The sequence below is a fragment of the Mchenga conophoros genome, linkage group LG19 (assembly GCF_057382185.1).
Source record: "Mchenga conophoros isolate Kocher_MC1m ecotype Shallow Benthic linkage group LG19, M_conophoros_male_GT1.1, whole genome shotgun sequence".
Lineage (NCBI taxonomy): Eukaryota > Metazoa > Chordata > Actinopteri > Cichliformes > Cichlidae > Mchenga > Mchenga conophoros.
In genome coordinates this window covers 29,299,794-29,321,072 of record NC_140544.1, presented here as the reverse complement: position 1 = coordinate 29,321,072, position 21,279 = coordinate 29,299,794, and the positions used below count along the sequence as shown (strand labels likewise).

The 21,279-nt window shown below is 38.6% G+C and overlaps 1 protein-coding gene across 1 annotated transcript in view; it reads left to right on the top strand.

Annotated features, from left to right (window-relative positions):
- Positions 1-491: 491 nt before the first annotated feature.
- LOC146552552 (zinc finger BED domain-containing protein 4-like) overlaps positions 492-21,279 on the top strand; it is a 34,746-nt gene continuing 13,958 nt past the window's right edge. Inside the window, exons 1-3 of the mRNA XM_085256734.1 lie at positions 492-777; positions 1,166-1,794; positions 1,884-2,096. Coding sequence (XP_085112860.1) covers positions 492-777; positions 1,166-1,794; positions 1,884-2,096 — 1,128 coding nt within the window. The remainder of the gene's footprint in view (positions 778-1,165; positions 1,795-1,883; positions 2,097-21,279) is intronic.

Genomic DNA, 21,279 nt, shown 5'->3' with positions numbered 1-21,279 from the left:
GGGAATATTTTGGGTTTAAAACAGATGATGTCGCACAGAGTCAGGTACTGTGTAAAACCTGTCTTGGTAGAGTTTCTACATCTCGCGGAAACACTACGAATTTGTACCAGCACCTTAAGACTCGGCACAAAACAGAGTATGGTAGATGTATGGCTAAAAAATCTAGTAGTGTGCAGAATAAACCTAGTAACGTTACTCGGCAAGGATCACTGACCGAACTGTTTGATGGTGTTACGCCATATGAACGCACTTCAAAACGGCACGTGGAAATCACCAAAGCAGTAACCCACTGCATCGCGAAAGACATGATGCCCATCAATACGGTGACCAAGCCTGGGTTCAATAATTTGGTAACTACACTGGATAAGAGGTACAGAATGCCCTCCCGCACGTATTTCAGTCAGACTGCAATACCCGAGCTACATATGCAATGTAGGCGGAGGGTCGCAGCGGAGTTAAAGGCTGTTGAGTTTTTTGCGGCGACAACAGACATGTGGTCAAGCCGTACAGCAGAGCCCTATCAAAGTCTGACGGTGCATTACATTACCGAAGACCTCCACCTCGAAGCTCGCAGCCTACAAACGGCCTACTTCCCCGAAGACCACACAGGGGAAAACATTGCTGCTGGCCTGAGAGAGGGGCTTGCGTGTTGGGATCTCCCTGAAGACAACCTTGTCTGCATAACGACGGACAACACGTCAAATATGGTGAAAGCAGCACAGCTGAACGAATGGACCAGGCTCCAGTGTTTCGGACACAGATTACATCTTGCTATTGGTAAGTTACTGCCGTGAGAGAGAGAGAGTGTGTGCGTGTGCATGCATGTATGTGCGAGCCTGTGTATCACTCTCTCCTACAAACACACCACACTATTATTTATCTTGTTCTTTACTGCTGTTAATTCTAGATATGTTATGTCAACCCCACCCTGATGTACCCACCTCTTCTTATGTATTTTCTTTTTTGTTTTTGTCTTATGGTCTTATGTTCTTGTATGTCATGATGTATGTAACAGTAGCTTTGGCAACACTGTTCCCATAGTCATGCTAATAAAGCAACTTTGAATTTGAGAGAGAGAGAGAGAAATGGTGAAACCTTGCATCATAACTGCAATTGTATGTCTAACACTAATTTTACTTTTTACTTTATTTTTTTTTCCCTCCAGAAAATGCAATCAAAGATGGTAGAGTATCAAGAGCAATTGGGCTGTGCAAGAAGTTGGTGGGGCACTTCTCGCACAGTTGGAAGAAAAAGGCAGCTCTCACTGAGGCACAGAAGGAGCTTAAGCTTCCTGAGCACTCTCTCATTACTGAGTGCCCTACAAGATGGGGGTCCAAAGAGAAAATGATTGCCAGAGTGCTGGAACAGATGAAAGCCATATCGCAGGTATTGACAGGTGACCGACATGCACGCTCCCTCATCCCAACCTGGCAGGATGCTGAAGTGTTGGAGTCCATTCATAAGGCACTGCATCCTCTCTCCGAATTTACTGATGCTCTTTCTGGAGAAGAGTATGTGAGCATCTCCTACCTCAAGCCAGTTCTCCATCTTCTGGCAACATCAGTCTTGGCTGAAGATGCTGCGGACACTGATCTGACTAGATCAATTAAAACCAAGGTCCTGGCATACCTCAACGACAAGTATAGTGACCTCAACACCCAGGAGCTTTTGGATGTTGCGTCGTTCATGGACCCTAGGTTCAAAACGCAATACATCAGCGCAGACAACCTTCCTGCCATTAAGGCCCGACTGAAGACAGAAATGGTGGAATCGGCTAGACGTACACATAATCAGGTAAATCCTTGAAAATTATATTTCCACAAACACATAATATTTAAAAATAAGCTAACTGCAAAACTAATGTCTCTCTTCCCATCTGGCAGGAGAAGAGGTCTCGCACTGAAACTGCTCAAAATTCTCCAAGTGCACAGGCCTCTGGGGGAAAGGCAAAGAAGACTATTGGTAGTCTTTTTAAAACCAGTGCGGCCTCTTCAGCTTTGCCTCTGCCACTTGAAGATGTCGTGGAGGCAGAGTTGAATAGTTACCTGTTGACCCCTGTCATTGACGGAGAGGATGATCCCTTAGCCTGGTGGAAGGTAAAGACAGTTATTGATGGTATCGTAAAACCATTAAACCATTAAAATATATATTCAACTTGTCGTTTCAAAAAGGAGTTTTTCCACAAAAAATGAAAGTTGCTAAAGTTATTCCCATTTACAAAACCGGTGAAAGACATAATTTTACAAACTATAGACCAGTGTCAATACTCTCCCAGTTCTCTAAGATACTGGAAAAACTCTTCATAAAAAGATTTGACAGTTTTGTGGAAAAATATGAATTAATGACAGATAGTCAGTATGGGTTCAGAAACAACAGATCAACAGCTTTGGCACTGATAGATTTAATGGAAAAGATAACGGAATGTATGGATAATAAGAGGTATGCGCTCGGAGTTTTCTTAGATCTAAAGAAGGCGTTTGATACTGTTAATCATGAAATTCTATTAAAAAAACTGGAAAAGTACGGGTTTAGGGGAGTGGTTTTGGAATGGTTAAAAAGCTATGTAGGGAATAGGCAACAATATGTACAAAAAAATGAATATAAATCTAATTTGATGGATATAGCTTGTGGAGTACCTCAAGGTTCAGTACTGGGTCCAAAAATGTTTATTATGTACTTAAATGATATCTGCAGAGTATCGGAGATTTTAAAGTTTGTAATATTTGCAGATGACACAAATATACTGTGTGCAGGTGGGGAATTGCCACAGGTTTTGGAAATGATCACACAGGAATTAACGATATTAAAGAAGTGGTTTGATATAAATAAATTATCATTGAATCTCGATAAAACCAAATTTATGTTGTTTGGAAACCAAAAGAAAAACATCGAAGTAGAAATATGTGTTGACAATGTATATTTAGAAAGAGTAAATGAAATAAAATTTCTTGGGGTGATCATTGACCACAAGCTCTGTTGGAAGCCACACATTACTTATGTTCGGGGGAAATTGGCACGGGGCATTGCCGTCCTGGGAAAAGCAAAGCATATGTTGGATCAGAAAGCACTGCACATTTTATACTGTGCTTTACTACTGCCATATATGAGCTACTGTGTAGAGGTCTGGGGAAACACATACAAAAGTAACACACAAACAATAACTATAATACAGAAAAGGGCCATTAGATTAATAAATAATGTAGGGTACAGGGACCATACAAATGCACTCTTTGTCAAAATGCAAGCTATTAAATTCCAAGACTTGGTGAAGCTTAAAACAGCGCAAATAATGTATAAAGTCAGAAATAAATTGCTTCCCAAAGAAATCTGTAAATTGTTCATAGAAAGAGAAGGTGGGTATAACTTAAGAGGGAAATGGAATTTAAAAATACAAAGTGCTAGAACAACTTTAAGAACTATGTCTATCTCAATTGCAGGAGTTAAATTATGGAACAGTCTAACAGAAGAAATAAAAGACAGTCAAAACATAAAACAGTTTAAAGTAAAATATAAAAACCTAATTTTAAATAAGTATAAGAATGAAGAAAACGGGGTTAACCCAGGACGGTAATGTTGCTGGAAATGGTGTTGCGGTTCTTTTTTGGTTGTTTTTTTGTTTTTTTGTTTTGTTTTGGTTTGTTGTTTTTCCATAACTTGTGTATCTGCAAATATACACATTCTGTATTTTTCATATGAAAGAAACTATACTGTGGTGGGGCTTGCTAATTTCTTGTTTTTGATTTATGTATGTTATGTTTTGTTTTACTTCATATGTTTATATGTTTCATATGTTGTTTGTTTAATTTAAGACAAAAAAAAATTTAATGAATGAGAGGTAAAACTTGAGGGGGTAGGGACAAATAAGTAAATACTTCAGCCTACTCCTTTTCAAACAAATAATGGAATGATATTTTGTAATGATTGTGAAGGCACATGTTTGAAATGTTTGAAATAAAAATGAACTGAACTGAACTGAAGGTGCACAACATTCACTTTCCACGACTGTGCAAGATGGCCCGCAAATATCTGTGTGTGCCAGCCACAAGTGCCCCCTCAGAGCGTCTGTTCAGCACTGGAGGGAATATAGTGACCTGCACTCGCTCATCCTTAAAGCCAGCAAAAGTAGATATGCTAGTCTTCCTAGCAAAAAACCTGTGAGCTAGGATGATTATGGCTAACTGAGCCATACTCATTGTGCACTTTAGTTTGTGCTGTGTTGCTGTTACTTACTGCAGATAATCAAGATGTTCAGCCAGTTTTAATTTAAAGGCGTGTTTGTGTGTGTGTTTACACAATTGTTATTATGTTTGCACCTTTTGTGTAATGTTACTGACTGCAGAGATCAGTAAGATGTGTGTATTTTTTATTTATTAGTTTTATTTATTTAATATTATTTTTTAATTGAATGACTGTCTAGTAGTTCACAGATGTCGAAAAACTGAGTGTGGTAAAGCCACTGATTTATTTTATTTATATTTCTGCAATCTGCACATTGTACTGACTTTCATTTTAATGTTTACACCAGGGTTCCTTGTCAGCACTTTATGCTCAGATGTTTGTAAGCTAAAAATAAACTATTGTGTATGTTCAAATATACTGTTGTGATTGAAGAAGTTAAATAAAAATGTCAGTCATCAATTCATGCATCACCTCATGTCATCATAACAGAGGTCTGTCTTCCAGGAAAGAACAGTTTAAAATTAATGTAATATAGTATTGGCCATACTATATGATGTATTGCTTGTCTTTGTTTAATAATACAGAAGACAAAGACCTTAAAAAATAATCGCATATCGCATCGCAATCGCAATATTGGGGAAAAAAATCGCAATTAGATTATTTTCCATAATCGTTCAGCCCTAACTCTGACCGAAAGGTATATCTACCCACTCATGCCCATAATATCTTTGTAAAATGATGAGATCCAGCAGTGCTGCTCAAACTGATGTGTCAGCGATCCTAACTGCTGTGATAGTCATCCCTTTTTTTCCGTATTATTCTGGTGCACTTTCAAGGACACGTATGGGAAAGCAAGTTTACATCTAATACGCTTAGGTCTGTTGACCTTGGACATAATGACCACCGCCTCTATCAATCACCAGCTCAACCAAGAACAAGAGAAAATGATGCTGGCTAACAACATTATCACAGCAGTTGTTCACATCTCATTGATTTGACAAAAGCCATCATTCAGCAGTGTCAGTCACATGGGCCAGTGCTGTGTTATAGAAAGGATGGGTACGCACAAAATATCATATTTTGCAGTGGTCTCTGTCATTATAATTTAAAACCATTTCTGTCAGTCCGAAATGCAAAATTATTATTAGCCGATAACGACGTGCAAGTTGGTACAAATGCTGCACACAGGAAAATAACTGCAGTCGTCAGATACATGTTTTTGTTATGCTTTGGAAATATATTATACATGAATGTTTGTTACATTACATCTACTATTGTGCCAATCTTGTTGCTATTGTTATTGTTTGTATGCCAGAGATAAAGTGTAAAATACTCTGATATTCACTACATGTCTCAACCTTTGTATGTTTTTTGTATAAATAATTTTGAATCCGCTAATGCATCCTGAGAACTGTGTTGCCAAGTTGAAAATATGCACACAGTCATCAGAAAAGGCATCTCTGTAACAGCAGAAGTTTCGACCGTCTGCTGCTATGGCTCATTTATGTGTGTGCTAGCAGGATGCTTCACAAGTGTGCACCTACTTCTTTCTTTCCAGGAGTTGAAGTACAATGTTGAGAGAAAACCCAAAAAACCCAGTTGCTTCACCTCTGCAGACCTCAGTTAGCATGTGAAATGTTGACAGAACAATTAGAAAAAGACTGAATAAGTATGACGTTTTTGGAAGAGTTTCCAAGAAACAGCCTCTTAGCTTAGTAGGAATGGGAATGGAGAACTAGTTCTTGTAGAGAACCGGTTCCCACTAGCTCAATTACTTGAAATTGTTAGTCTGGCTGCCTGTCGATCCTGCTTATCGGTTCCACTTCAATCAGCTTTTTTCAGTTTGTTGGAAGAGGAAAATAGTGATGCAGTCTGCACTGTGGATATGAAAATTACTTTTACTTTTATTGCACAAAAGGACCAGCGTGATGGTAAAAGTAACTGCATCCAAGACAGAAACAGCTGCATTATGCTCCAAAACTTGGGTCTTTGCAAGCACCTGCACAGACAGCATGCTAATGGTAAGAAAGCCAAGAACCCAGAGTGAAGATAAAACTGAATAAATACTGACTTTGCTGTGTGTTCATACCTAAATACTAAGAGAAAGATCATATGTGTGTCCTCATTAACATAGAGATTTTTGTTGCTGTGTGGGGCTGTAGCCTCAGGTTTGTAGTGTTAAATAATAATTATGAGACCGTGTTTAAAGTCGTTTTACATTTCACAAAAGAACACAGAAGTTATGTAATGAGTAGTGTAATGAATTACTTTTAAGTAATGTACTGCATTACAAAAAGTATTTAGTGTAATATGTGTAATACACATAAAAAGGGGGGAAATACCTCCAACACGCACAAGCATTTGACCACACAGCATGTAATTAATTTGCACTAATGTAATGTTTGATATGACTGGCTGCTTAGCAATGGTGGTGATCCTCAAATCAGAGCCAAAGACAATCCAATGAGAATCGCTAAGAAAATTGAATCATTATATCGGAAATCACTAAATTCTTATCAGTTCCCATCCCTACAGCTTAGGTTTGCATCTTTAAAAAACCCCACAAGATTTCTGGAGCAATGTCCGTTGGACAGACAAGACCAAAGCGGAGGTGTTTGGCTACAATGAACAGCACCGTGTTTTGTAAAAACCAAACACAGGACAACATGGCAATGATCCCAATACACCAGCAAATTTTCCCCATAATGACTGAAAAAAAAATCGATGTATTGCAATGGCCCAGCCAAAGCAAAGACCTCAACCCACTGGAAATGCTGTGACCACACCTCAAGAGAGCTGTGTATAAACAAATGTCTGCAAACATGGTCTACTGGCCACCACTGTGTGTGCATTGTTAGAGGACACTAGTTCACCAAAAAGAAGTGCTTAAAGGAAACAGGAACTAGAATCAGGAAAGATTTTGCATTTTGAATGCAAAGACAAAGATAAAAATCACAGTTTTTGAAAAGGTTGTTATAAAACAATTTTTGCTTTATGAGTGTACTTTAAAGATAATACATAAAATATATTTCATAGATTTTGAAATAGATCTTTAAATATAATTTGACACAATACATTAATACCGACAGAGCTAGTTTTGCAAACAAAGCCACATATGACTATAGAAGTGCTACTGAATAGGGTTTTATGATAAAAACAACAAACAAAAAAACAAAAACAAATAACCTATTCATGTGGAAAATTGTTCAGCTATAGAAAGTAATGGCTTACAATAAATAGCAACGATGTGTGCCAGCAATTTCCACCCGAGTCAGAGTGAGAGAAGTGAAATCTTTCTCTGTGTGCAAGATGGACGATTCAGAAATCTGTCAAAAAATGGAAAGAAAAAAGAGAAAATGCTTTTTAATGTTTTGATTAATTATTGATCACACTAGAATCCCCCCCCTCCCCACTGCTGCAGCTCTTGCACAAAGCCCACACACTGTTCAGCTCTGAAGCAGACAGTGGCACGCCCCCATCCCCTGCAAGATACTGATGTCACACTATTCATCATCTCCTATTGAGGGTCAATGAGGGAATGAATTCACCTACAGGGGTCTCCAGCGGTAGCTCCCTAGACACCTTTCCTGCCCTCTTGTCGCCTGTGCAGTGTCCCAGGGGAGGTTTCAATTAAACAGCCTGAATGTTTGGGACATTTTAATCCCTCTACCACCTCGTTTATCTCTGCACCCACACCTCTAGAGCACAAGAGTGGAAGAGTGCATCTGTGGATAAAACTATCTCTCTCTTCATTTTGTGTACTTCAAAACCGAGATTAGAGGTGCAGTGTGTATACAGCACGACTTCTTATTCCTATTTAAACACTATACTAGGAGAGTTTAGTAGGATCTGCTCTGCAGTGCTGTTAGGCTTTATATAAAAAAGAGGGGTTGATGATGTGATGGGTAATCTTTGTTTATTAGCTTGTTGATGGAACGTCTATTGGGGCCACACGTGCATTTGTGTGCACAACAGCAACTTTAAAGTAGTTATATATAGAATAAGATATATTTATGTGCATTAAAAATATAAATAAGTAGGAGAAAATTTGTTTCTGCACATTTTATACTCACAAATTTTTTTTAGGTTAGCGACAGAGCGAAGCAAAGGTGTGAAAATCCAATTTCTGTCTTTCATTTCAGTTTCAGTTAAACTGCTTATTCATTCAAAGTTAGATAGCTAATCTTTTATTGTAGGTGTTTTGCTCTTCCCTTGTCCTTGTTAAGCTACTTTAATATGTCACTCTTAGAGAGTTTGAGTTGCAATAACAAGACATCCTTACTGTCAGCCTGCTTCAAGTCCTATCCGGTTGTTCAGTCTGACGTCACTAGCCGTGTCTGGGCCTAAACTCCGCTGCAGGTCCATATATCAAACGATCACTATGGCATTACTGAGAGTTGAAAAACTGTCTAAAGTCTTTCATCTTTAATAAAATGATCAGCGTTCTGCTCTACCAGGTGTAACAATTGAGTTTAACATCCAGGCATCCATGAAAACGGAATTTATGACATTTAACGGAGTTAGAAGTTAGCAGGGAGTTAGCTCGCTAGCTTCTATCTAAATACAATATAGCATGTCCTGACTGTGGGGTTTTGGAAACAAATTCAAACGTACAGCTCTGTTATCACTTCCAGCATAAATGAAGACAGAAAACTAAACAGCAGTGACGTTTGTAGGGTTACTGAAGTTTGGCTAGCTGGTATATAATGATGTGCTACGTGACCGCTAGCGACACAGCTATGTTAGCATAATATAAACAAGCTAACTTTTTTTCCACTCGATAAAAGTTACCGTGAGTGTTCTCGGTGGTCAAGAACAAATGTAATCGCATGGCAGGATGCTGTAAAAGGACCAAACTTCAGCCAGGAGAACAACTGAGATAATCCATCCACAATACGAGGTTAGTCATTCATATACTGCTGCATGGGCTGGGCTGTAGTTACATCCTAAGGTTTTAAAAACTGAGCTTAAATAAATGATTAGCGGTAATAAAAGCCGAGGGAGGTCAACAGGGATCACTGACTGTTTTAGGAGCTTTTTGAGATTAAATAGAAGAAAATACAAAACATTAAACATGTTAACAACACAAAAGCCATATTAAACGCAGACTACTTTAGGCCCGGAAGTAGGATTCGTCGCGTCATCACTGAACAACCGGATTGTGGTTCATTAACTATTCATCTTAAGACTGTTTGTCCGAGAGAAAATGATGCCGTGATCTTTGATGATTGAACTGAAAATCTATGTGTTCGTACTGTCTGGTTTTTAAAACATATGCTCAGCTTGGCTTAGGATCGCATCTAATTGAATTCATGGTTTTATGGTGTGTATGTGTGGTTTGCTCTGCGTAACCAGGCGCAATTCTTTGGCTTGTGATTTGCTGAGAAACAGCTTGTTAATGGTCAATTGATTAGGACTTAATGGGAGTATTGATTGAGGTGATCTAGAATGCAAATTTTTCATCCACTGTTCTCAAGTCAGGGATGTCTGTGCAGGTCATGTGTTAAATGTACATCATTAGTGTTCTACTTTCAGCTCCTCACTCAACTGCCAACCGAAGCATGTGGAGATTAGGGCTGAAGAAAATTAACCTGAACAATCTTCTCTGTAATCATTTAGTTCCACAACTGTTACCGCAGATTTGTGTGATGCTCATTAAAATGATCTGTATTCTGGCTTTGTGCTTTCATTTGGTTTTGCATTTTAGAAAAGCACAACTTGCATTTTAGAAAACTGTTTTTGGTTGTGCCTTTCTTCCTTTGTGCAGTAAGGGAGACATACATTTCAAGTGCTCTTTTTAGTATGCATGTCTGTGTAAATCAATACTTAATGTATCCTTTCTCTTCATTTTCACTTTCCAATTCACAGTCTAATGCACTCTTCATTAAAGGGAGCTACCTGCTTTAATTCACAGAAAGGGGAACAGCAGCAGCATTTCAAGTCATTCAATTAATTCCGATCACACACCACTCCGACTGCCTTTAAAACCTTTTTAAATCAAAGGAACACACATAAAGATAGCATACTTCAGTTTTTCTGTTTGGCACTTTCTCTTGCTGTCTCTGTAATGTATACAGTATTGTCCATCAGTCTGTGTGGCAGACAGAGAACCGTCTAAAGACAATCAGTGTGTCTTTGGTAAAGGATGAGAGTGCCCAAAAGACAGAGAGATTCATCACTCATCAGACACTGTTAGGGAAATTTAGGAGCTTAATTTTGTCGTTCCAGGCGGTTGAAACAGTCAGTGATTCAACATTGTTATACCAGAGACTGATGTGTCCTTTATAACTGATGCGCAGACGGGCAGCAATTTCTCAAGGAGAGGAATGGTCTTTCATGGTGGAGTTAATGATGTCATGCTGATGGTGGCTGGGGATTTTCTTTCTTTCTTTTACTACTTGCAAAGGTATATGACAATACTAGTTGTGAAGCATTTGTTGATTAACCTCTAAATCTTGACTATCAGCATAAATGCGTTTCAGCACAATGCTGCAATGGTTAGCACTGTTTCTTCAAAGCGAGAAGCCAGCTCGGGCTTTTTCTGGGTGGAGTTTGCATGTTTTCTCTCTGCCTTCATGGTTTTCTCCAGGTACCTCAGCTTTCTCCCACAGTCCAACGATATGCATATTAGGTTACCTGGAGATTCTTAATGTGCTGTGAACCCTGCCCCAAGACAGCTGGGATAGGCCCCAGACCCTGCTCCTGCAATCCTTAATTGGAGAAGAGGTTAAGAGGATGAATGGATGGATTCAGTAGTATACTCCCACTAAGTCATTAATCTAGCCATCATTTAAGTCATTTATTTCAGCTGTTCCCTTTCTTGTAGACTATCGTCTACAATCATGGCTCAAGAGTTGGCAGTTAGTCTTGTAATCGGAAGGTTGCCAGTTTGAGCCCCGGCTCCGACTAGTGTGGTTGTGTCCTTGCAAGACACTTCACCCGTTGCCTACTGGTGGTGGTCAGAGGGTCCAGTGGCGCCAGTGTCCGGCAGCCTCGCCTCTGTCAGTGCGCCCCAGGGCAGCTGTGGCTACACTGTAGCTGCCATCACCAGTGTGTGAATGTGTGTGTGAATGGGTGGATGACTGAATGTCGTGTAAAGCGCTTTGGGGTCCATAGGGACTAAGTAAAGTGCTATACAAATACAGGCCATTGACCGTAAATATTGCCTCTGTTTTGGTTCTAGGTTTTGTTTTTATATTAATATCTTTATTTGGGGATTATAGACTGAATTCACAAAGTAAAACTTTAGTGTATGCTAAACTTCTGTTGCTTTAGTCAGTGTCAAAGTGGTTTTATTTATATCTGAACAAAGACCAGATAATGTGATTCCAGTCTCATGCTGAAAGTTAAAAGATAAGCCCGCTTCTGTATTACTTGGGTCTTAAGATATGAAGGTGGTTGATCTTTATATTGCTTCTGTACTTGTACCTGGATCTCTATTTTAATAGGCTAATTACTGGGCAGCTAGCTTGACGGACTGCCTGAGTCAGAGGCTCCTTTCGGTGTGAATGGGCTGCAGCCTTTGCCGACTGACTGAAGACAGCTGGCTGCGTAGCGTGCTTTTTAGAGATGTCAGAGGAATCCTTTTCTAATCTTCTGCTCTCCTGCTGGGAGCCTGTTGTGGAAGAGGTTTCACACAGAACATATGACATTGTTGATAAGGGGACTCCATACGATTTGGTTAAATTAAAAAAGGGATCACTTTGGGTTATTAGCCAACTGTTTGTCAGAATGTTATCGCTCTCAATATGATACTTATTCAAAGGTGTTCAATGCCTCCGGTTGTCACTTGGGTTTTTCTCGTGAAGCAAATGTAGCATTTCATGAAGAAGGGACGATAGACGGCGCTCGGGTTGAATCATTTATATTCCTCATCCATGTGTGGGTGAAGTGTGTGTATTCAGAGGTGTGAATGAAATCAGATCTCTGGGGTTTGCAAGTAGTTATCTCCTGGTAGACCAGGACAAAAAAAAATAAATTTCCACATGATTTACTGTGATGCAGATTCAGGCAGGACAGAGAAATCTTTGGCTTCAAGTGTACCGAATAATCCTACTGTGTGGTAGTCAAGTGGATGCCTATGTTCCTCTATACTGGATAATCACATGCAGTATCTGAAAGAAATTGCCCATTGGTGACCTTTTGTTTTGCTTCTATTGAAATTTGTTAGGTTAGATTAGCAGTGAAAACAGTGTGGGAGCACCGTGCTAATTGCTCTGCGCTTAGATAAGCATCTTGGAAAAGTTCCAGACATGTAAATTATTAGCACGCTCAGCTTTAACTACCAAAACACTGATACATCGCTGAACACATGGAGGCCAGACTTGGGCGATATTTTGGATAAACAGACCCCTGCGTCTTTTTAAACAGAGACACACAGACGCACACACATTCATATCTATACACACAAAGTGGGTGGTATGATATGACTTTCACCTTGCGAGAAGCATCATGAATCTCTCTGAAAAGGGAAGAATGGGTGCCATCAAGATGAGAGAGCTGACTTTAATTCACTGGTGGGCCGGTGGAAAGGGATATGACATGTTGATATTCCATATATTAGGGGAAAAAAGTGCTCTAAGCCTTGTGTTATGAAGTGCAAGGAGAGGAGAGAGAGAGTAGGCAGCTTGCAAACATGGCATGATAGCTGTTCTTTCCACATATGCTTACATTTTACCTAGAAATGTTTTGTCCAGTATAATTTGAATAGATATCAATTCTTAATATACATATTGTTTAAAAAAGAAAAAAGAAAAATGAAAGTGGTGCTAAAAGCAACAGAAGCTCAGACATATACTGCTATCAACCGAGGATATCAGCAAAATAAAAATGCTGTGTTCTGAAGGGGGCTCAGCAGAAGCAGAGCCTGATTGATTTGGCTGTAACGGTGACAAGCTGCCTCCCCTGAGTTTTACTCTGCATAATTTTTTGATTAATGCTGTGCATCCCAAAATCGCTCCACTGCAACACAAAATCGAATTAAATCACCTGGATATAATCCGTAATTGATTGGAAGTGTCAAAGAAGAGGCGAAATATCATTAATATCTTGAAGGATTTTTCAGAATTGTGGATCAAGTGTTTTCTTTAAATATGTATTGTGTTTATTTGGCACTCAGTGAATGTTATTGTGCTGGTTGGAGGTATCGGGATGTCACATGTGAACTATCAGCGCTGGATATCATCTTCTTTCAGTCCCTATTTCACCTTGACAGATGCTTTTGTCACTGCTCCCAACAGGCCAAATTCAGATGTACGTTTCATTGTCGCTCGTTGTTGTGTACCAAATCAGAAGCTAGATTACTAAAGCATTAAATGAAAGCACTGTACTCTGCTATCCACTTCACAGTGTATGACTATGTTTCAAATCAATACTATAAATTATTGAAGGCGTGGGATGGGATATGCCAAATGATATTCATTGAAGGGAATCGTGTTCCCCTGGGCTGTCAATAAAGCGGTGCATGTTCTTTCACTCCATCTTTTGGCAAGCCTATTGTGAATTGGAAATTCCTACTTTGTCAGAGTGTATTTTTAATGAATAATAATTGCAGATTTTCATAATTCCTTTCTTACAACAGTGTACTGCATCAGTGATTTATCCTCTTAAATCTGGCTACCTGGTTCTACCTACCCCAGTAACAAGCTGACGACTCACTGTAACACATAATACATCAGGAGCCTAAAGGTGTGACTGTTTGTCCTATTTAAGCTCCATAGAGGCAAGTTAGAACTGTATGTTTTTGTGCACCGGAGAGTGAGGATTAAGAGGAAAGACTAGCTAGAGCAAAGTGGCATGTTAGCAACATTATCAAGCAAATCCAAAATGCTATAATGTTTAATCAAGTCTGACAAGATTCTAAATAAATGGCAATAAGAAACAGTTGTGGTGAAACGACATCTTCTTACTGTGATGATTGTAGCATATGTTTGAATGCCTGTTGCCTAACTGCTCCCTAGATGTGTTACTCAATCTAAACAAAAGCTACTATATAGACTGCTGCCTAGGGTTTCTGGATTATCAACATCTATAAAACGTTAGGGAACTATTTTATGATGCTCAAATATTTACATATTATATATATCAAGTGTACTAGCTGTTGACTTTGTTTCAGAGCATTTATGGAAGTTATTTGAAAATACATTTTGCTAAATAAATTTCAGTCTCTCTCTCTATATATTATATATGATATGTTTTTGTAAGCCATAAAGTCATCCATCATAACATCCAATCATCTATCATTTCACAACTGCTTATCTAACTGGGTTCACCAGGGGGTGGAGCTTATCCCAGCTGATGCTGGGTGAAAGGAACTGCAGATCCTGGACAGGTTGAGCTAGCACAGCTATAAGCAGCAGTTCATGCTTGCACACCTATGGATGACCAATCTAGATTATAGTTATTCCAACATGCATGTGTTTGGACTGTGAGAAAAACTCACTCAGGCACCAAACATAGTTACCTGTCTAAAATATAAAGCCAATGTAGGTATTTTATACCTTTAATTTTTTCTAATGATCACGAGGAAGTGAATCTAGTGGGTACCAAAAGTAGTCCGATTATACATTTGAAAGACTTGATCTATGTACCATATATGCTTCCGGTGTGCCGAAGTCAAATCCACCCCTCGCTCATCATATCCAGGTTCATAATGCTAAGATCAAAATAGCAAAAATGTTTAGCTCAGTGTTTCTCTCACTTGTTACTGTTGACATCATGCCCATCTTTTATTTGCAAGTGTTTTGGCACGGCTAATCGCTAGACAACAATGCTGCCCATCTTTTTAGCAACAACAACAAAAGATCTTTGTGGGAAAAAAAAAATCCCTTTTAATAGTCACTGGCATTGCATCTTAAGCTATAATTGAAAACAAACATTTTCCTCATTCTAGAATAAAATTGCATATTTGTAACAAGGCATTTCTTTTTAATAAAGACTTAATTTCATTAGGTATGTTAGTTGACACTAACGCTAACTATTTTCTCTTTTCTAGCAGGGGAAGTCATGATTGATTTCAACAGAAGGTTTAATGTGTGCAAATCTGAAATCCTGTGCTTCCATCACATCATAGGCACCTTTCTTGGAGCAGGCTTCGGTGTGAGTATCCCTCGTGTTTTGCTGACCCACCATTTGCAAGGAAGTATGCAAGGTAAATAAGAGTAATAAATTATGGGCTGTGAAGGTCCAGCAGTGTCTTCACTGATGTGTGACAGGCATTATTATTCTGCCTGTCAGTATTACACACATAAGTGAGCAGATGATGCCTTATGAGTAGGAGTATCCTGATGGAGACATCAATATCCACATCCTTGGCCTCATTCAGTCCATCTCACCTTTTTCCACCATGTATGTGTACATGGGAGAGGAAAGTTTATGAATCATCCATAATCCACATATTCATCCTATAATATCTTTTTTGTCTTTATCAGAACAGACTTGCAGTGCTGTGGTCTTAATTCTTAATACAAAGCATATGCTTGTAATATTTATAACTAATTTAAAAAATGCTTGTAATGCCCTAAATTTCTTGCATTAAAACACATCCATTCTTCACCAGTAGGATTCATAAAATTTATGCCCAGTATATTTTTTTTAATGATAAATTAAATCTTGAACTTATTTATAAGAGGTGTAATTAACATTTTTTTATTTTTTAATGAAAATAAGTTAATGTGCAAGAATATATTCAGTGTATGTTTACTGTTGGGTTTAATTAAAGCAAAGAAATGGGTTTGAGATATACGGGCTTATTGCAGCACAATAATAAGCTATCCTCTCTTCCTTTTCTGCTTTTTAAAATGCTCATTCTCTTTGTAGCTGAATTTCATTGTGTAATCATTATGTCCTGCTGTGAGCTTGGCTGTGAAGAGGCACTTGCTCCGTGCTGCTATACACATTATTTACTCACCGCCATTTTTCTTCACACTCATGTCCCCACCTCGCTCCTTTTCTTCACTCTTTGTCCCCTTCCATGTGCAAGAGTAGATAATTTCTTGGCTTTTCTCTCCACCCATCTTGAGTAAATCCTGGATGACAGTTTAATGGCCCTAAGACATGTGAGGATGGAGTCTATATAGAGAGGCCTGAAATCTATACCCAGCTGACCGAGAGATGAGCAATTGAAAAGAGGTGAAAAGAATGGGGGATAATGTGCCTGAAATGTGTGAAGTGTGTCAGTCTCTTCTGTGAGTTTGCAGCCGGATTCACTGCAGAACATGGAAAAGCAGAACAAAATGAAATTCCCCCCAAAACTATGTCAGACATGCTTGCTGCGATGTTTTATGAAGGGTGCCCTACCTGTTTATCAGAAATTTCACTCTTATTAAATGATTAGTTCAACAATATGTGAACATTTGGCTTCTTTTTAAGTTTTAGAAGAGTAGCGTGATGCCACTCAATTGTATTTAAAAAGTGTAACACAATACACGATGATTTCTACTTGGCATAAAGATGCAGAATTTCAAAGGTAGCCTATAGGCCAGCAGATAGCCTAACATATACCATATGCCGAATGTTAAAAAGAGCTTTAGAAGTAATACAAAGATTTTGATGCCTTTGGATAGAAGCAGCTTTTCTGCCATGTCTGAAGTCTTTAACTTTATATCTACCATACAAACCTGGTATTGTGGTACTTCAAATCTAACTCTAAGAAACCAAATGTGATGAATTCCCAGAACTACTGCTCCATTTCCACTCCAAATGCCATATATTACATGTGACTGCAGGAAAGCTGAAATATCGTATCTTCTGTAAGTGGTTCAGCTGAACATATGTACGTCATCTTGTGAAAACACGACAATGAAAGATTAATTAAGTTTGGAAGCAAAATTAAGCTGTGGTCAATGAAATGGTTATTAGCAAATCAGCATCAACAACTTGTCAAATACGAGGCAATGCTCTGAATCTACACTCCTATGGCAGATCCTTCGTGGCTTGTGAAAGAACAGCCACCACTGTTGCGACAGGGATATAAGGACACTGAGTTAAAGAGTGATATGTGATAATTGATAAGTGATATATATGATACTAAAATCATTTTTGATATTTCTGTAATAGTTAATCCACCACTATGCACAAATTCTTTAACAGAAAAAAGTAAAGCACATTAAGATTAGTGTGATGAGATTGCTTACAGTCTGAGTTATGGGTTTACTGAAAGAGCAACGATGAAAATAATTACCTTGCTTCTCTTTTGACTTCTCCCTTTATGGGTCGCCACAGTGGATCACCTGCCTCCGTCTCACTGTATCCTTAGCGTCCTGCTCTATTACACTGCTCAGCCACTGAATGTCCTCCTTCCCTATATCCACGAATCTTCTCTGTGATTTTCCTGCCTAGCAGCTCCATATTCAACATTCTTCATCCAGTATAGCCACTATTGCTCTCTCTCCTTGAATAAGTTACTTCCAAAATACATATACAATAACTTAACGACATAAAATACACTGTAGTTTAAATTATTGCAGATCAATGCATGTATTGACTACTAATTACTGAAATACGATCCTTTATACATTCAAACTGCCCATGTAGCACTTAAGGTAGGAAGTCTGCACTATCCCACATTCTGTATCCCCATTAACATGATTGTTGCTCAAAGACTGATAAATGCATTACAATCTTGATCTGTTTTGATCTGTCATAAGGTGAAAGTAACTTAATCATTGTGCATTTCTCATGATGCCTTCAGAGTGAATAGGTTTAGAGCATTAGAACTGAAACGTGGGGAAAAATAGATACAGTGTTGCTATAATCACATGCAGTCACACATGTTGAGGTTCAGTATCTTGCCTAAGGACTCTTTGACAGCTGGGGTCCAAACCTTAACCCAGTCTATGTTTTGAGACACAGCGGTTCCAAACATATAGTCAGAACAAGACTCAGTTCTTAAAGCAGTATTACTTGTGCCAGTGTAACTGAGAGAAACTGGAGAAAAATGGTGTTGCAGTTCTTGAATAATTCTGTTAAATCTCATCTGTCGACTATCCATTAAAGCAGAGATCCAAATGTGATGTGATTTTTATGCAACTGGCAAAACATCTGGTTTAAGAGGGATTTACATAGATTCTCACTCAGCATATCATTTTGCCCTAATATATGCTGATGGACATCTTTAGCCCAACATCTAATCTCAGTTATGCTGCATGCGCACATCACAAGATAAGGAGTGCATATCCTTGTGAATTATGGAAACGGTGCCATTTGATGAAGCCTTGGAGGTTTACGTTCAGCTTCCTGTCTGAGTTGTCTTCAAGAAGCACAACTGGGGATCCACAGTGTTAAAATTCCTCTTGAAGTTTATTAGCGCTTTAACCTTTGATCGCTTATGAAAGAACAGTAAACTTTATTGCACTAGCATATTATCAAGCTTTCCCTCATGGCTACTATAAATGCACTGGCTTTATTTACTTTATTTTATCAAATTTTCCATTATTTTCTTCGTAGAAGTCAACCTGTTTGGTATATGAGGCTTTTCTTTTTTGTATCCACCTAGAGAAAAAGTGGCTACACTTTATTACAGTTTTGTTCACATATTCATTACTTGGAAGGTAATTTTCGTCATCCGTAATCACATTTCCTTGGTATTTGAGTAGGATAATATATCTGTGCACTTGTGAAGTCTTACACACATATCCTAGACAAACACACACCTCTCTTTATATAATTTACTTCCCAAGTAAATGAAAAATGGATCGCTCAGCAGGTCTCTAAATACTGGCTCCCAGGCATTACCTTTCATATCTTTACATATTGCTTAAATGGCTCTTTAATTGTTTGAGTGAATAATTATGGTATTTAAAGATTAACATCAACAGTTGGCTCGTGTTCAGATATGTAACAATATGACTCCACTGCTCTGTACTTTAGTCTTAATGTCAGACAGGACATTCTTAGCCCCATCTCCGAGCCCCTGCTGATTTCACACAGTAAAGTCATTAGATTCAATTTGGTTTTGTAAATGATGCACGGGCACCGTGGCTCCCATTCAAGGCAGCCTGGGTTTTAATTACCGTTAATTACAATTTGCATAAAGCTTTTTAGCAAACGGCTCCTGAAGCAGCTGTAATAATTATACATGTAAATGAATGGTAAGCTGATAAAGCCGTGCGAGTGTTCAAAATAGGATCTAGTTTTAAAAAGCCATCTGATAACAGAAAGTCAAATGGAAAAGAGCAGGATGAATGTGCCGCCACCATAAAAGAGCCGTTTGCTGAAATGTTGTTCACTAAAGAGAAGAAAAGTGGCCGTTTTGGTCATAGCTCATAAACCACGGCATATGCAGTCCAATGAAGAGAGGATACAGAGGTCTAATTGTTTTTGGTTAAAAAGTTGGTTATTTTTATGTCTCATTTGCTTTTTATTCATAAATTATCTGTTTGTTTGATTGTTGTTGTTTTTTTTACAGTGAAATGATTATGGTGAAATAGACAATTTTCCAGAAAACATTCTAAAGCATTACAGGTCCCATTAATCTTAACAACTTTCAATCACAAAAAAACTCGCCTTTTAATTTATCACATTCAGACAAGTCTCCCTCATCTCCATCTATCACCTCCGCTGATGCTAAAAAGGACAATTAGACTTCATATTGTAAACTGGAACCACACCTAAAACGTCTCCATCAGTACCCCGTCAGCACCACTATTAGGAGATAGCCTTCACTCCTGTTTTCATTGGCCATGTGTCTATGCCAAACGCTGTAGTTAAAAGGTGGCACTAAATAAATTGGGCTCCACTGAGATAACCAAGGCTGAAAACTGAAATCACATTTGATGGCAGTCATTAGCTTGGCTCGTTGGCCAAATACATCATGCTGTCACAATTTTGGCCCACAGATCCTATTAAATGCCATTAGTGAAGAGCATTTGAAGGCAGCAAATTACGCATGAGTTGCACAGATTTCCGCATTAGTATTTTCAAAATGTTTTCTTTGACACAAATTGTGAACTATGAGCACAGTATGTTTTTAGCTTTCCGTGTACACTCGTGAGTCATCCAGGTTTTTTACACTAAAACTAGTTTAAAACATTCCAGTTGAGATGAAATTTGTTGGGTTTTTTTTGTTTTTTTTTTAGATTTTTTTTTATACCTTCACTGAGTGAGTGGGATAATGGATGTTTACAGTTTGGCAATGTTTTCAGCCAAAAACATGCGAGTCTAAAACTCATTTCAGCGTCCATCCTGGTCAAACAGGCTGCCTTTTTAAGTTTGTATCGAAAGTGGATGTTGGTTTTGCATGTTCAAACTTTGTGTACTTCCTGTGATTTTGTGCGTTTTGTAGTAGATCTGTTGAAATAAGTCCTAATTTAGGGTCAGAACTTTTAAATGAGAGAAAACACTCTGATTAATATTCAGAGAATTATTCTATTTATGCAGCTTGAAAATGCTTTTTGCTCTCTGTAACCATAAGATACTTAAAATTACAGGGGACACCTGATCCAAGTGTTTTTGTTATTTTGAAACTGACAAGACGATTCAAGTATACTTTGAATATAATGTTAACAATACAATGACCACATGCATGTGAAGTGACATTTAAAATGAACCCCACTGTTACTCATTCATAACAAAAATGGGTGCAATTCTTAGAAACCTTTGAGGTCATTGTCAGCTGATAGCCGGGAGAGCTCTGACACAGAGGAGCCTCTGTGGAGTTGCCATGTGACCCTCTTTGGCCCCACGTCCCCTGCCACTGCTTGTGATGCCCTGGTGACAGCCACTGTCAGGGGAGGAGCCTGCGACCTTTGCCTAACTAATGGATCCTTCATCATGCCCTGTGCCTTTAGCATGAGCCCTGTGTTTATTGCTCTTTATTTTAAATTAAATCCACAGCAGTGCCCATCCATCATGGTCGCCCATGACCTTTACTGGAGGTGATGACTTGGCCCAGGAGAAGGCATCGCGCAGGTTTAAAGCAACCGACCGCACCAGAAGGGACAGTTTCTTTGACGTATGTCATCTCAAATGTCTCAAATGTAAACTAATTGCCTTGATCAAATCAAGTGTCTGGTAACCTTTATGATTTTACTCATTGCCAAATCATCTTTTTCCCTTATGGTTGACTATCTCAGGCAAGATGTAGGGACGTTAACTCTGTGC